At 43.5% G+C, this 17,765-nt stretch overlaps 1 protein-coding gene across 5 annotated transcripts in view; it reads left to right on the forward strand.

The window, feature by feature from the left end:
• STON2 (stonin 2) overlaps nt 1-17,765 on the forward strand; it is a 136,152-nt gene that overhangs the window by 45,729 nt on the left and 72,658 nt on the right. For 4 of the 5 annotated variants that reach the window (XM_059688892.1, XM_059688910.1, XM_059688900.1 and 1 more), the window contains one exon: nt 9,720-9,917. The exons of the other annotated variant lie outside the window; for it this stretch is intronic. In XM_059688892.1, coding sequence (XP_059544875.1) covers nt 9,720-9,917 — 198 coding nt within the window. The remainder of the gene's footprint in view (nt 1-9,719; nt 9,918-17,765) is intronic. 5 annotated transcript variants of the gene reach the window in all.

A 17,765-nucleotide genomic window follows, 5' to 3' on the forward strand; every position in this document is an offset into this window, starting at 1 on the left:
GCCCACCCCGGGGAGAAGAGTTCAGGCTCAGTACTTCACTCTTTTGTGGCCTGAGGGCATTCAGCTCAGAACCTAAATAAAATGATTCACCCAAGATTTCTAAGTGGATAATTAAAGTACATTAGACCAAATGAGAACAGTCTGTGAGATGTAGGCACGGTGCCTCTCCCAGCTGCATTATTCTATGTTTCTCTTTCAAGGGAAATATTAAAATGTTATCTAAGAAATGTAAAGATCTAATGTGAAAATGTAAATAATTGGAATAGCTTTCTTTCTAAGTCATTGGAGTCTTTTGATATGTGGTTTTAATAAACCTTAACTATTTTAAGGAACATATTTTAAATGTATATTAAATTTTTATTTTTTAATAAAAGGAACCTACTTTAAATGTATATTAAATTATAAAGATCAATAGTTCAACCCATCACCTAGTTTAATAAATAGAATGTTGTCATCACCCAGAGGCCCTTGGGTTTCCCTATGATCATTTCTTCTAAACATCCTCTTCCCTCCCTCCGCATCACCACTTTTCTGTTTTGGGGTTTGTGTTAATAATCACATTACTTAAGATTTTTAACAGCTATACTACCTACACATGTATTAAGAATGACATAATTGAATTTCACCTGTTTTGAACTTTATATAAATGGAATAATACTGTATGTATTATTTCATGGTTTGCTTTTTTAACACAACAGTCTGTGAGATTTTTCCATGTTTTTACCTGTAATGATAGTTCTTTTAGTTTTTATTGCTATGAATTCCATTATATTAATATCCCACAGTTCATTTTTCTGTTCTATTATTGGTGGATATTTGAGTTGTTTCTCCTTTTCTGGGAATTAAGAATGTGCTTCTTGGAGCATTTCCTTTGTGTGTGTTTTTTTCTGGAAAGATTCTAAACATAAATCCTGATGAACATGTGTAAGTGGTTCTCTTGTATAAGAAAGTTGGAGGGGCCCTAGCTGGTTTGGCTCAGTGGATAGAGTGTTGGCCCAGGGACCAAAGGGTCCCAGGTTCGATTCCAGTCAAGGGCCCGTACCTTGGTTGCAGGCTTCTCCCTTACTTGGGCCCTGGCCAGGGTTCATGCAAGAGGCAAGCAATTGATATGTTTCTCTCACATTGATATTTCTCTCTGTTTTTCTCTCACTCTCCCCCCCCCCAAAAAAAAAAAAAAATCATCGGGAGAGGATTAACAGCAACAACAACAAAAAGTTGATTACTGTGCTGCAGGGTATGTTTATCTTCAACTTATTCAGATAACACCAATTTATCTCCCGTCAGTCATCCTATATAATAAAAGGCTAATATGCAAAGTGTCCCCTCGGGAGTTCGACCAAGAGACTGGGAGTTTGATTGCTTGCTATGACGTATGCTGAACACCAGGGGGCGGGGCAGAACATGGCGGGTGACCAGCGGCAGCAGCGGGGTGCTGAGGGAGCGAGGGAAGGAGGAGGTGGGGAAGCTGGGAGGCAGAGAACCTGATGGGCCCTGATCTCTGGCCAGGCCTAGGGACCCTACCTGTGCACGAATTTCGTGCACCGGGCCTCTAGTATAGATAAAAGAGGCTTCAGCCTCACTTGCTCACTTATACTTGGAATTGTCATTTTTATCTTTGTCATGGGGAGGTAAGGAGATAGGAAAGGGAGGTAAGGAGAATAGTATTTCATGTGGTTTTAATTTGCATTTCTTAGATTACTAATGAGGTTGAGCATTTATTTTTTTCCATTTGGATTTTTTCATAAGATGCCTATTCAAGTATATTCTTGTTGGGGCTTCTCCCTTTTTTCTTGCTGATTTCTAGGAGTTTCTTGTGGATTTAATGAATGGCAGATATTACCTCCTACCCTGTGGGTGGTCTTTTCCGCTGTCTTTATGGTGCCTTTTTTGTTCTTGTTAATCCTCACCCATTTTTTCTACTGACTTTTTTTTTAGAGAAAGTGGGAGGGAGAGACCGAAGAAGGGGAAAGAAAGAGAAAGGGGGGAGAGAGAGAGAGAGAGAGAGAGAGAGAGAGAGAGAGAGAGAGAGAGAGAGAGAGAGAGAGAGAGAGAGAGAAAGAGAGAAAGAGAGAGAGAGAGAAAGACATCGATGTGAGACACATGGATTGATTGCCTCATGCATGAACCCTATCAGGGCCCAGGATCTAACCTGCAACCCAGGTACATGCCCTTGACCAGGAATTGAATCTTCGACCACAGAGCCACACCCACCAAGGCTATGGTGCCTTTTGGTGAAAACAAGTTCTTAATTTTAATGATATGACTCTTTTTTTTATGCTTAGTGCTTTCTGTGCCTTGTAAAGAAAATCCCTATCCTGAAGTCATGAGCATATTTAGCTTTATGTCTTCTAAAATATTTCTTTTGTAGCCTTCCACACTTCGACTTTCAGTCCACTTAGAATTGATTTCTCTGTATAGTGTGAAGTAGGAATCAAAATTTTTTTCATATACCATTCCCCCAATATTATTTCTATTATTTTATTTATTTTAAATATGTATATTTTTAAAATTCTATTTCATTCATACCTAATAGCATGACGCTGCTCATTAATATGAGGGGGGGGGGGGGACCATGCTAGGATTTTGATTGAGGATGCAATAAATCTATAAATCAATTTGAGAAGAATTAACATCTTCACAACATTAAATTTTTCAATCCCTAAATATAGTATATTTCTCCATTTAGGTCTTCTCTATGGTCTATTAATAAACTTTAGAATTATCTCCTGAGGACTTGCACATCTTTTTTTTTTTTTTAATTAAATCTTTATTGTTCATTTTATTACAGTTGTACCTCTTTTTTCCCTCCATAGCTCCCCTCCACCCAGTTCCCCTCCCACCCTCCACCCTCACCCCCCCCACCCCCCCACCCCCGCCACACTGTCCTCATTCATAGGTGCACAATTTTTGTCCAGTCTCTTCCCGCATCCCCCACACCCCTTCCCCCCCCCCCAAGAATAGTCAGTCCACTCCCTTTCTATGCCCCTGATTCTATTATAATCACCAGTTTATTCTGTTCATCAGATTATTTATTCACTTGATTTTTAGATTCACTTGTTGATAGATGTGTATTTGTTGTTCATAATTTGTATCTTTACCTTTTTCTTCTTCTTCCTCTTCTTAAAGGATACCTTTCAGCATTTCATATAATACTGGTTTAGTGGTGATGAACCCCTTTAGCTTTTCCTTATCTGTGAAGCTCTTTATCTGGCCTTCAATTCTGAATGATAGCTTTGCTGGATAAAGTAATCTTGGTTGTAGGTTCTTGTTATTCATCACTTTTTTTTTTTTAATTAAATCTTTATTGTTCAGATTATTACATTTGTTCCTCTTTTTTCCCCCAAACCCCCCTCCACCCAGTTCCCACCCCACCCTCCGCCCTCACTCCCCACCCACTGTCCTCATTCATAGGTGCGCAATTTTTGTCCAGTCTCTTCCCGCATCCCCCACACCCCTTTCCCCCCCAAGAATAGTCAGTCCATTCCCTTTCTATGCCCCTGATTCTATTATAATCACCAGTTCATTCTGTTCATCAGGTTATGTATTCCCTTGATTTTTAGATTCACTTGCTGATAGATGCATATTTGTTGTTCATACTTTGTATCTTGACCTTTTTCTTCTTCTTCCTCTTCTTAAAGGATAATTTTCAGCATTTCATATAATACTGGTTTGGTGGTGATGAACTCCTTTAGCTTTTTCTTATCTGTGAAGCTCTTTATCTGACCTTCAATTCTGAATGATAGCTTTGCTGGATAAAGTAATCTTGGTTGTAGGTTCTTGGCATTCATCACTTTGAATATTTCTTGCCACTCCCTTCTGGCCTGCAAAGTTTCTGTTGAGAAATCAGCTGACTGTCGTATGGGTACTCCCTTGTATGTAACTAACTTTCTTTCTCTTGCTGCTTTTAAGAGTCTCTCTTTGGTTTTTGCTCTTGGCATTTTAATTATGTGTCTTGGTGTGGTCCTCTTTGGATTCCTCTTGTTTGGGGTTCTCTCCGCTTCCTGGACTTGTAAGTCTATTTCTTTCACCAGGTAGGGGAAGTTTTCTGTCATTATTTCTTCAAATAGGTTTTCAATATCTTGCTCTCTCTCTTCTTCTGGCACCCCTATAATTCGGATGTTAGTACGCTTGAAGTTGTCCCAGAGGCTCCTTACACTATTTTCGTATATTTGGATTCTTTTTTCATTTTGCTTTTCCGGTTGAGTGTTTTTTGCTTCTTCGCATTTCAAATCTTTGACTTGATTCTTGCGATCCTCTGGTCTGCTGTTGGGAGTCTGTATAATATTCTTTATTTCAGTCAATGTATGCTTAGTTTCTAGTTGGTCCTTTATCACAACATCAAGGGTTTCACTAGATTTCTTGAGGATCTCACTACATTTATCGGCGGTCTCACCAGTCTTTTCGAGGGCCTTACTAAATTTATTGGTGGCTTCTAGACAGTTCTTGAGACACCTTAAAAGTGTGGCTTTGAACTCTATATCCAGCAGTTTGCTTTCCTCCATTTCTGTCATTTGTCTCCTCCTTCTTTGTCTCCGCATTTTTTATGCTTTCTTGGTGCACCCCCTTGTCTCATCATTTTGAATATTTGTTGCCACTCCCTTCTGGCCTGCAAAGTTTCTGTTAAGAAATCAGCTGACAGTCGTATGGGTAATCCCTTATAGGTAACTGAATTTCTTTCTCTTGCTGCTTTTAAGATTCTCTCTTTGTCTTTTGCTCTTGGCATTTTAATTATGATGTATCTTGGTGTGGTTCTCTTTGGATTCCTTTTGTTTGGGGTTCTCTGTGCTTCCTGGACTTGTAAGTCTATTTCTTTGACCAGGTAGGGGAAGTTTTCTGTCATTATTTCTTCAAATAGGTTTTCAATATCTTGCTCTCTCTCTTCTTCTGGCACCCCTATAATTCGGATGTTGGTACGCTTGAAGCTGTCCCAGAGGCTCCTTACACTATATTTGTATTTTTGGATTCTTTTTTCATTTTGCTTTTCCGGTCGGGTGTTTTTTGCTTCTTCGTATTTCAAATCTTGGACTTGATTCTTGCGCTCCTCTGGTCTGCTGTTGGGAGTCTGTATAATATTCTTTATTTCAGTCAGTGTATGCTTAATTTCTAGTTGGTTCTTTATCACAACCTCGAGGGTCTCACTAGATTTCTTGAGGGTCTCATTAAGTTTATTGGTGGTTTCTAGAAAACTCTTGATAACCTTAAAAGTATGGTTTTGAACTCTATATCCAGTAGTTTGCTTTCCTCCATTTCTGTCATTTGTGACTTGTTTCTTTGTCTCGGCATTTTTTATGCTTCGCTGTGTCGATAGAGTGGCTTTCTGTGCTAAGTGTCCTATAGGGCCCAGTGGCTCAGCCTCCCCAATTACCTGAGGTAGACACTCTTGGTGCACCCCCTCGTGGGCTTTGTGCACAGTCTTGTTGTAGTTAAGTCTTGATTGTTGTAGGTATCACTGGGAGGGATTGACCTCCAGGCCAATTGGCCATGAGAATCAGCTGTTTCTGCAGTGGGAGAACTTCTGTGCTAGAGACACCCCTCCGGGATAAGACTTGCTTCAGTGCGCTTTGGTGCTCACTGAGTCTGCCCCCTGAGTGTGTCCTTTATGGATCCGAGGAGCTGCAATCTGGATAGTCCCACTCTGACCACTGGGCACACTTTCTCCTGGATCTCTAAGGAGGTGCTATTCTAGCCTCTGCCTGAGGCTACCCAGCAGAAGCCAGCTGTGAAGCAATGCAAGTTGCCGTGGGGCCTTGGGCCAGCTGCAGTTTGTTAAGTAATTTTCAGATTGCAAAGGGCCAGGCCTTTCATATGCAAAAGCCTCCGTGCACGGCTTGGGTGGGGCGGGGTCCCAGGGGATCAACAGGGCAGAGCGAGCAGTTATGGCTGCGCTCAGTCCTGCCCTCAGAGGCCCTGCTTCTCAGTGTCCAGTCAATTGCTGCTAGCACCTCCGAGAGAAAGCTGCCCTCAAGTTCCAACTGATGCCAGACAGTCCCGTTTCTCCCATATGAGTCTGGGTCCCCAGAGACTCACCCGGAACTGGAGCTCAGAGCTTGAGACTCCCTCCCGATTGAAAAAGACAACCGTGTCCTCAGCCGCCAGCCCTCTACGCATGCACCTCCGCATCTTTGTATTTTACTTCCGCACCGCACCTCCTCTGAGTCTCGGTATGCTTTTCTCTTTCCATCTAGTTGTAGAATATCCACTCAGCCAGCCTTCCTGTGGTTCTGGATGATGTCCGTTCCATCTTTTAGTTGTATTTTTGAAGTGGTTGTGCGAGGCAGCAATCTCCAGTGTTTACCTATGCCTCTATCTTGTTTTCTCTTTGCACATCTTTTGTTAGATTTATTACTATACCCTTCATAGTTTTAGTTGCTATTATAAATGCTATTTTGTTTCATTTTCTAAACATTTCTTGCTGTTTTTCAGAAATACAATTCATTTATATATACATATTAGTACCTTATTAGAATTATTACTCTGGTAATTTATCAGTAGGGTCTTTTGGTTATTTTATGTGCACAAAAATATTATCTGCATATAATGAAAGTTTTGGGTTGCTCTTTATTTTACTCCTCCTCACTTCCTGCCTTATTGCACAGGCTCTGCCCACAAATATGATATTGAATTGAAGGGAATAGGCACCGTCATCTTGATCTGGATTTTCTTTTTTTAAAATATGTTTTTATTTATTTCAGAGAGAGGAAGGGAGAGGGAGAGAGAGAGATAGAAACATCATTGATGAGAGAGAATCATCGATTGGCTGCCTCCTGAACACCCCCTACTGATGTGTCTTCTGTAAACAGCAATTTGGATTTCATTTGTTTAGTCAGCTTGACGGTCTTCCTTTTAGTTGGAATATTTATTTCATTTATATTTATTATCAAATACTGATACGTTTTCTTTCTGTCATCTTATGTTTCTTTCTCATTTTTTTTCTTTCTCTAAGATTAATTGACAGCCACTGAATTGGTTTCTCTTGTTGGGAAAGCGGTCATCAGCCTAATCATTACTTTGAAAGTAACCTAAAATCTTCTCTTTGTCTTTGTTCTTATATAGCTTTTTAAAAAAAAATCCTTACCCCAGGATATGTTTATTGATGAGAGATAGATAGATAGATAGATATCAATGTGAGAGAGAAACATCAATCAGTGGCCTCCCGAATCAAACCCTTTGGTGCACAGGATGAGGCTCCAACCAGCTGAGCCACCTGGCCAGGGCTTATAAAGTTTTGATGTCTACTAGTGGAATTGTTTTGGTTACCCTGCTTGTGATACCTTGGGATTTCTAATCGGACAAGTAAAATTTTTAATAAATTCTGGGAAATTCTTAGCCAGCATTTTTCCAAATGTTGCCACGGCAAACACGAGAAGATTTAATATTTAAACCCCTGAACAAAGGAGTCCTCGTGGCTCTCTCTCTTGCTGCTTGAGCCTGACTTCTGGCTTGCAGGGCTCTCATGCCCTACCTTCGCCCACGTGGCCCACAGCCATGTGGACTCCACACCTGGATGGACTGAATCTAACCTGGTGCTACATCGAACCCCATACCCCCATGGAATGGAAACTCTGGACACTGGTCCTATTTCAGCTCCACTAAAGCCCCAGCTCCACCTTTTTCAGGACTGGGTTAAGGGCATGGGACTTTACCAACCCGAGGAACGTAAGTCCCATTCCTGAGACTGAGAAATTCGGTAAGTCGAAATTGAAGAAGATGCAAAAGCAAGAGAAAAATCCACCACCTTCGAAATACTAAATGACTGAGCAGGAGAAGCAAGCGGGCGAATCGTGATGAGGCACACACTGCCACTAGTATTGTATGTGCCACAAGCATTGCCTTCTTGTTTTACTTCTTTTTGCCGTTTAACTTTGTAAGATGCAAAGAGCTTGGGTCAGTTTAAAGGATTGTGCTGCCCCATTTCACACCAGAGAACTGCTGACAACAAAGACCTCACCTGCCTCTCTCTCCCATCGGCCTGTCTGGCTGGCGTCGAAGGAAAAGAAATTGTGTGTTGGTGGAGGAAGAAGCTGGGTGGGACAACAGTGAAATCTGGCCTAAAAACCGACCTGGTCCAAGGTGTCCGGCAGGCTGTAAAATGCAGTTTAATCAGAGTGCCTTTTTTGTTGTTGCTCAAATGCTTTTAATTATTAGAATGCCCATTTTTTAAATATGCTAATAAAAAGTTTTAAAACTTGGGGGGAAAAAGGTGTGTTCACCTAGATACACAGAAATAATGGATAGGGCTTTCTTAAGGCAAAAGTAAGCTTTTCACTAAAGTTATATTCCTGGGGTGTGACTACCCACCGTGACCTGCCCAGTTAGGAATTTATGATCATCTCACCCTGTGAGATTACTTTCCATGGAGCCCCTTTTTTCCCGTCCACAGCGGTGTTGAACCATGACAGAGAAAAGAGCTACATGTTTTATAAATGCCTAAGAGAATACGGAATGAACATTCGCTGTAGTTTTGTATTTATACTATACCACAAATAGTACTATTTATTCTTTCTCCCCTTTTAAAATCTCAATTTACTCTTACTATTTTTTAACCCAACTCTGTATGTTTAATCCATCCAGGAGAACTGACTCTGGGTTAGCTACTTCACCTCCGAGTCCCTTTTCTACCCTACAAAATAAGGCCACTGCCTATTTCTCAGGATTGAATGGGGATGAGGCACTTGTAAAGGTGGCTGACATTTCATGGGTACTCAGTAAACCCTTATTTCTTTTTTAATCTTCCTTTCTCATCCATACTCTTGTCAACACTTGTTTTCAGTACTTCTCAGTAAATTTGCTATAAGAGTCTTTTGCAACACCATGGGGAAACCTAGTGGAAGCCAATGAACTAGACAAACTAGGAACATTTGAAAACTTGATTTTTACTTTATTATTTTTTGTTGTCAATATTGCAGATGTCTCCCATTTCTCCCCCTTCTTTCCCCCTCCACCCAATCCCTGCCACACCCCAGGCCTTCCCCACACTATTGCCTGTGTCCATGGGTTATGCATATATGGTCTTAGAAAACGTAACTTCTAAAAACGAGACTTTATAAAGTGATTTTGAAAGGCTGAATTTGGTGCTCAGGGCTAAGGAGATAAAGCCAAGCCCCGTGCATTTTCCCCTTAGAGACATTTTTCATTGTATCGCATGCCGGCAGCCCCGGTAAATGTCCAATTGCGCATGTAACGATGTGCAGCATCGCCAGTTACAGTCCAACTAAGGCATGCAGGGGCCTATCACATTCATATGTAAATACATATATACTCCATATCCACTCTTATCCCTTGACCCGATGTAGACCTAATTTTGCAGTGTAAGTTGGTGAGTTTTCTGGAGTTCGTTGGCCTGCCACTAAAAATGGACAAAATGTAAGGGTAAGGGTAAAACTGTAAGACTCGTGCAGTTTGGGTTTGAATGAAGCTGAAATCTAAGTTTATAAATAAAAGTAGACCCTAAAGTCACTCATATTCTTTAGTAAAATTTTGTGTTTTGTTTTGAGGGTCATGAGACCTCAGTGGTATCGATTTTGACACTGACTCACAGTGGGGTCTCAATTGCTTTTCCCTGCTCGGTATCATGAGTGGTACTTCCAACATACTTCCTTGCCTTGTGCAGCTGTTGAGATTTCATAGGGTCTGAGCAACATCGAAGTAAGACAAGCTCTGAAGGAAAACAAAGAACAGTTATTTAAAGTGTATGCTTTTGGTTTGTGGTCTGTCCCCAGGCCTACCATTGACCTTGCCCTGCTGGACATGCCCTTCCTTCAACTCGCTGGGGAGATGCCCTCTGACCTCCGAGAGCAGCTGGACCACACACTCTGAAGACACCAGTAGTCCTAGTTGCTGCCCCTCATACACAGACCTGCAGCTAATCAATGCGGAGGAGCAGATGAGTGGCAGGGCATCTAGGGCCGACTCTACAGGTAAGGTGGAGCACCAAGCCACAGGGCTTTGCAAATCACTATCAGTGACCTGTAGCCCCTCTTCAAATCTCTGTAGCCAGCTTTGTTTGCAGAATGAGGTCAGGCTTAACCATCCAGTCAAAAAGCTAGACTCCTGAGTGATTCAAAATTACATTAGAAGAAAAGAAAACATACACAGATTGGCTGATTGGTTAGAAGATGATAAATGTTGGGAAACCATTTGACAGTGTCTTCTTTGTTATTATTTATTGTTTGAAGTATTACATATGTCTTCTTTTCCCCCCATGGACCTCTACTGGGTTGCTCTCACTCTCCAGCACATGCCCTCACTCTCCTACTGTCTGTGACCATTGGTTTTGCTTATATACATGCATACAATTCCTTTGGTTGATCTCTTACCCTCACCCCTCAGCCTTCCCTCTGAGGTTTAATGGTCTGTTTGATGCTTCTCTGTCTCTGAATCTATTTTTGTTCATCAGTTTATGTTGTTCATTATATTCCACAAATGAGTGCGATCATGTGATATTTATCTTTCTCTGACTGGCTTATTTTGCTTAGCATAATGCTCTCCAGGTCCATCCATGCTGTTGTGAATGGTAAGAGTTCTTTCTCTTTTACAGCAGCATAGTATTCCATTGTGTAGATGTACCACAGTTTTTTTAATCCACTCATCTGCTGATGGGCACTTAGGCTGTTTCCAAATCTTAACTAAGGTAAATTGTGCTGCTATGAATATAGGGGCACATATATTCTTTCTGATTTCTGTTTCTGATTTCTTGGTATATAGTCCTAGAAGTGGGATCACTGGGTCAAATGGGAGTTTCATTTTTAATTTTTTGAGGAAACTCCATACTGTCTTCCACAGTGGCTGTACCAGTCTGCATTCCCAGCAGCAGTGCATGAGGGTTCCTTTTTCTCCGCATCCTCGCCAGCCCTTGTTGTTTGTTGATTTGTTCATGATAGCCATCTTTTGAGACAGCATGAATGGACCTGGAGATTATCATGCCAAGTGAAATAAGCCAGTCAATTCAATGAGTTTGGCATTACTCTGGTACTGTAACCAAAGAAACAAGGTCCCACTTCCTCTTAGCTCCAGCACCAGGGTGAGGCTTTGGGGGATACAGACACATACTAGCAGGAACTGGATTATCTGGTTCAGGGCAGGAACTCGGGGGTGGCTTTTTCCCAGATGGAGGTGCTTGCAGGGATCATAGTTCCTATGCTGGGACCTTCCCGGTCGCAGTGCTGACTCAACAGTATGTCTTAATGTGTTATTTTCCTGATGGTTTGGTACAAGTACTGTTCTCTGTCAATTTTTCTTCTCCTGGGATAACAACTATTGGTAATATTCACAAAATTGAATCTTGCATCTTACCACCCGCACATCTTCCCTCTTCAGCAAAAGGGAGGTAGATTTAAGCAGAGAAAAAGTAAACGTTATATGAAGTGGAATGAGAATCAGGACTCAGCCACTGTGTCTAGACTACGAATCATTTTGCAGTTATGTTTACTCTGTTGGGCCTGAGTTGAACTATGCACATCAGCATGCAGCATCCTGGGGTCTCATTGATTAAATTTCCAGTAGGTGTAGGATGGAATGCTGGCTGGCTCCGTGGGTGGAATTTGGCCTGTCAGCAAGTGCCATACTACATGTTAGGGTTAGGATGGCACTGGAAACATGTGGTGTGTTCTTGGTGTTTTGGCTGTTGGGCCCAAGAGATTGTTTTCCTTTGAAAGGGGTGAAGTTACTGGTAGTTTCTCTGTGGATGAAATTACCCAGTATGTCCAATAATGTTTTTCTTTCTCAAATGTTGTTTAGGAATTTGTCTCTGAATCATTTTTCAAACTTGGGTAACATTTGCCCTCATGCTGTGTACTATTGGGGGTTCTACAAAGAGAAAGGGTTCAAACATGCCCAGCTGGCGTGGCTCAGTGGTTGAGCATTGACCTTTGAACTGGGAGATCATGGTTCGATTCCCAATGAGGTCACATGCTAGGGTTGTGGGCTTGATCCCCAGTGTGGAGTGTGCAGGAGGCAGCTGATCAAGGATTTTCTCTCATTAATGTTTCTATCTCTCTATCCCTTCCTTGCTCAAATCAATCAATAACTATATATATACACATAACTATATATATATATATATATATATATATATATATATATATATATACACACACACACACACATACACACACACACACACACTAGAGGCCCGATGCATGAAGATTCGTGCAAGAATAGGCCTTCCTTCCCCTGGCTGCCGGCACCGCCTTCACTCTGGCTGGAGCCACCTTTCCGCCTTCCGACGCTGCCCAGAGGCCTGGAGCGGCTGGGGCAGTGTGGAATGCCTGCGTCGTCACCATAGTGATGATGCAAGCGTCCCGCTCCACCCCCAGCCACTTGGCACCTCTGTATGCAAATTAACCTGCCATCTTTGTTGGGTTAATTTGCATCTTCACTCCTGATTGGCTGGTGGGCGTCACAAAGGTATGGTCAATTTGCACCTTGCTCTTTTATTAGTGTAGATATCCTATATAATGTCTGTAATATGCAAATTGACTGTCACACCCTCACAAGATGGCTACCTATGACAAGGCCCGCAGGGGTGTTAGTGAATGTAGTTTGGTATTTGATAATATTGCAAAGAATTCTAGTTTAACACTCTCTCTCTTTTCATATGCTACAGTTCTTTCTAGCATTTTGTTTTCACAGACACTCCCTCAGTTCTGCTTGATCCCCATGGTTGATGATGAGGTCAGTGGCTAATGATCCGATCAGTGGCTGAAATATGCCCCCACACCCCCATCTCCCACGTGGGGAGCATTTCCTGGTGGCAGGGCACTGTCAGGAGCTGAGGCTGTGCTTCTCCTCCTCGCTTCTCCGTGCTCCTGACCTCCTTGCCAAGCCTTCCCGCAGAGGACGCAGATGATGTATTGGTTCAGGGTACACAGACTCTGGAGTGATCCGCAAGGAGCAGTTTCTGCCCTTGCCTGCCCCAGGGATCTCATTAGGTGAGAGAGGTGGAAGACGGGCTCCTCGCTGCAGGAAAAGTCAGCATGTTTCTATTCAGGCTCTTTTTTCAGTGGCCTCTCTACTTGGGTGAAAATTGCTTTAATACCTGAGGTTCCAGTGATGAAATCAGAGCCCTAGCCTGAACTGGACATTATTACTCTGTCTCCCAAGCTTTAATGGTCTCCAGTTATTTTTAGCATCTTTTCTAACAGTGTTACAATGGGCACTGAGAAAGCCTCTTCCCTGTTGTTTCAGTCAGGGTCCTGGCAGGAAGCAGATGGAGTCCTTGGAGGGGTTTATCTGAAAAGAGTGTAATGAGAGGACTGCTTACAGAGGCAGCAAGAGTTAGAATCATGGAAGAGGGGCTGCCCCACAGGGTCCAGAAACCCAAACACACATGGACTAGCAAAGTTGACTTGGATATTCAGGCTGTTGCTAAAGTGTTGGGAAACCAGAAAAAAATATTTTGACAAACTTCCCTGGATTTACAAAGCCAGCCTTACTTTGTCTCAGGCTCTGTTGTACCTCTGGCTATAGAAGGGACAGAGCCACTACCAGGGACTTGGCGAGGTGGGGAGAGTGGGGGATAAATACCCAGATTTGTGCTGGTGCTTCCCATCAGCAGGTCCAGCTGGAAGCCAAAGGGCCAGGAGACCTGGCGAGGCAGCCCACAGAGATCAGCCACCAGGCCAAAGAGCAGGTGACGACAAGTTTCAGTGGGTTTGGGGTCATGGGTGGTGGCGAGCAAATAGAGAATCGGCAACACTTCTCTAATCCAACAGGAACTAAATGGCCCATAGGCTGGGGTTGCTCCATAGCCACAGATGCAAAACCAGGACTAAAGAGTGATGAGTGATGCTCTCAGTTCTCTCCCGTGGCTACAGGGAGGCTGGAGGTATGGTCTTGGGGCAACCACCCTCTCCTCAATAGAATAGTCACAGCCAGGACTCACTGTGTGCCAGGTGTGTGCTATCTCTGGCCTTTACAACAATCCTGCAAGGCAGGTGTCATCCTCCCCATTTCCTAGTTGATGCTGAGTCTTTGGAAGGTTAAGAAACTGGTCTAATAGAATGTGACTAAGAAATGGACAACCCTGGCTTTCAATCCAAGTTCCAAAGCCTTTTCCAGTGGTTCCCAAATCTGGTGGTGCCCCCAGAATTATCATGGTTATCAGTTTGCTGTGTTACCTTTCAGACCTTTAGAGATAGGTTTTATAGAGGATATGTGTGTGTGTGCGTGTGTGCGTGTGTGTGTGTGTGTGTATAGTTGTTGTTGCCTTAGGTTTATTTTTAACCTAAGTAGGATCAAAAGGATTTTAAATACTGGTATATGAGTAGCAGGAAAGCTTAAAGAATAAACTGTTTCCTTATCAGATATGAGTGTTTGCAGATAACTGCTGTGTGCCCACAGTACTGTGTTATGTGAACAAGTTTCTAGGCACTGCATTGTGGAAAGAGATACCCAATTCTTTAGTAAGGCAAGGTTCCACGTGGACCCAGGTGCTAGGGAGCGCCCCATCTGTTTATGATGGAACATCATTCTTTGTATCTCACCTCCACCTGTTCCTCCAGGCCCAGAGGTGGCCAGCGGTGTCTCCAGGGCCCTGGGAAAGGGAGAGGCCCTGAGGTGGGTGACCGGGAGAGCCCTCCCCCAGGCAGAGTGGACAGTCTGGATGCAGCCGCAGCTGTGGGAACCCCATGTGGCTCTTCCTGAACACGCTGACCTGTGTGACCAGGGTTGAGCCCTGGCTTTGAAAAGCCTTTAACCCATCCTGGATACCAGGATAGAAGGCGGGTAAGGACAAACAAGGTTTAGGAGAATGACCATGTGCTTCAAAACCTCTGGCATTTATTCACCTGCCCAGCGGTAGGGAATTTATAAATGCTGTCAGTTGAGCTCTTGAGAGCTTCAGAGAAATCCGGCACCAGGTCTGTGGCAGTGGCTCTGGGAGAGCTGTCCTTTGAGGCTAGACGGCTCCATCAGGGTAAGCTGCACCCCCCTGAGGCTATGGAGCAGATCTCATCTGTCTGTCTCCTCCGGGCAACCCTCTCTCCAGAGCTGATTCCTCATCTGTGAAACGGAGCTGAGCATCCCTGCCCAGGTAGGGCGACATGCGTGGGCGCAGGTGCTTCGTACAGAGCAAAGTGCTGTAGGACTAGAAGAAAATCCCCGACTGAATAGCTCTGGGCCTCATTTCCCTGTGATATGGGGAAGGAGGATAGTTACTGCCTACCCCTTTCTTGTCCCAAAGAGGTCTGTCACCCACACGTGTGGTGGGATGGGGGTCCCAGAAGGGCTTTGCAGCTCTCAGCAGCGAGCCACAGGTCAATGCAGAGGCCTGTGGGGGCTTCAGTGTGATTGGTCTCTGTGCTAACAGCTTGGGGGCCTTTGGGGAGAACCGCCTTAGGGAGACCTGTCATTTATCTGTCCCCCCCACACCCCCTCCCCATGCTTGGGGGAAGGAAGTAGGGGGTGAAGAGTTGCTCCCTCAGCCCAGGTGTCCTGGGCTTTCTCTGGTAGCAACGTGTGAGGAAGCCACCAGGCAGGTGCTCCGTGATTCATCTCCTGTGTGGAGAGGGATTACAGAGGCCCTGCCCAGCCTGTTTATCTTGGCTCATTGCTCTGAGCTGTTGCTACTCATGGGGCACAGGGAGCCACAGCCTCCTCCCTGTCATGGAGGCAGGAATTCTGCAGGCAGTTGGCAGCCCCACAGGGCCATCCGGATCCCAGCATAATTGTGGAGGAAAAGACTCTGTGATCAGCCCCCACTTTTTTTCTCATTTCTCACCAAGGGGATAATTAGGAGGAGGCAGGCAAACAAATCCCCTCTCCTTGGCTAAACCACAGGTGTGGGGCAGAGCTGGGAGCAGTGCTGATATTTGCTCTGGGGTTCAGCTCCCCAGGGCCAATGGCAGGAGGACTGGGAATACGCAAAATTCCTAATGATTCTCGTTTCGTCTTTCACCCCCTATCTCCCAGGGTCCCCTTTCTCTAGATGACAGGCACATCCTGTCATACTGACAGCCGAGTAGCTCTGTGATGCTGCTAGTTTTATACGGGTGGGTAAACAGCAAGAGGATGGAGGGAACAAAGATAAGCCTCTGCCTTTGAAGCCATTGCAACCAGGAAAGAGAGAGCACAGAAATGTTTGCAGTAGCTCAAGCACCTGCTAAGTGGTGGGCTTCCATTTGGGTTTTTTTTTAAGCATAAGAAAAGTGTAGATTTAAGTGTGGGATTAGAATGCTCAGGCTTACATGCATTAGCTAGGAATGACAAGACTGGGTGAAGCACATAGCAGGTGTTTAATAATTGTCTGGTGAATGGATCCACGAATGAACGCAGTGAAGGTGCAGGTGGTGAGTCATCTGCATCGCAGACATCTATGTCTCATTGGGTTAAGAGTCCAGCATTCCTCCCAAGTGTGTCCCATGGAGCAGCCCAAGAAAAGCCCGGATGATGGGGGCCAGTGCATTAGATCATACTGTGTCCCCTCTGTTAGAGATTCATAGTATCAATCAGCTTATTAAGGATTTTGAAAAGCCCTGAAATTATATGTATGTATGTATGTATGTATATGTAGACTTTATACATATACATACATATACGTGTATACATATATTTATATGTGTATATATGTAAATATATGTATATATGTAAATTTAGTCCTTCTTTAACCCATACTGCCTATCTGGTCTCCTGGTTCAGAAACTCAAACACACATCAATTGGCCAAATTGACTTGGAAGTGCAGGCCATTGCTAAAGTGTTGGGAAACCAGAAAAAGATATTTTGCCAAACTTTCCTAGATGTGCAAAGCTAGCCTTACTTTGTCTCAGGCTCTGTTATACCTCTGGGCCTTTTCTCTTTTTTTTTAATTCTAGATTCAGCAGACCTAAGACTACATTTTCCCAAACTTTGTTTGACTCTAAACCCTTAGGGTCTTGAAAACAAATATAGACCAAATGTTCTTGATTTATTTTCATTTAATTGATCACAGTGGAATTCTGCCAGAGCAGTAGGATATCCCCAGGGGTTTTGGACTCATTTTTTTCCATCAGAAACAAGTGTTTAAGCTGGGTAGAAAGACATGGACTTGAGAACCCAATTTTTGCAAGAAGAACTTTTTAGACTCTCAGAAGGTTTCTCCTGTCATTCATTACTGGTGAAGGGTGATGATATGAGAGCATCGCTCGGGCTGCATGCCTCTTTACAAGGTGTAGCATGTGTCTCTCCATTCCTGTTGTAATCCTACTGCAGCTGGAAGAGCATTAGACAGAATCCGGGGCCCACATTTCCAAGTAAACTGCAATTAGCATGTGCAGGATGGGTTACAGGGGATTTTTGATGGTCTTAACATTTGTTTTTGTGTTGTTGTGGGTTTTTTTGGTTAATCCTCACCTGAGGATATTTTTCCATTGATTTTTAGACAGAGTGGAAGGGTTGGGGGTGGGGGAGAAACATCAATGTGAGAGTGACACATCGATTGGTTGCCTTCTGCACATGCCCTGACCAGAGCTGGGGATCAAACCTATAACCCGTGTATGTGCCTTTGACTGGGAATCGAACCCAAGACCCTTTGGTGCACAGACATTCTAACCACTGACCCATTGCTGGCCAGAGCAAGGCACTTTTGTATTTTATGATTATTTTTAACTTTGAATATATTTTGCTTAAGAGACAAAAATAAGTTAACTTATTCAAAAAATTCTTTCTCCCAGGTACATTCCTGAGTAGGTTCTCTCCTGAATTTTACTCTAGGTCAGTGGTTCTCAACCTTGGCTGCACATTAGAATCACCTGGGAATCTTTTTAAAATCCTGATTTCTGGGCCTCATCC

Source organism: Myotis daubentonii, chromosome 1, assembly GCF_963259705.1.
Source record: "Myotis daubentonii chromosome 1, mMyoDau2.1, whole genome shotgun sequence".
In the NCBI taxonomy this organism is placed as follows: domain Eukaryota; kingdom Metazoa; phylum Chordata; class Mammalia; order Chiroptera; family Vespertilionidae; genus Myotis; species Myotis daubentonii.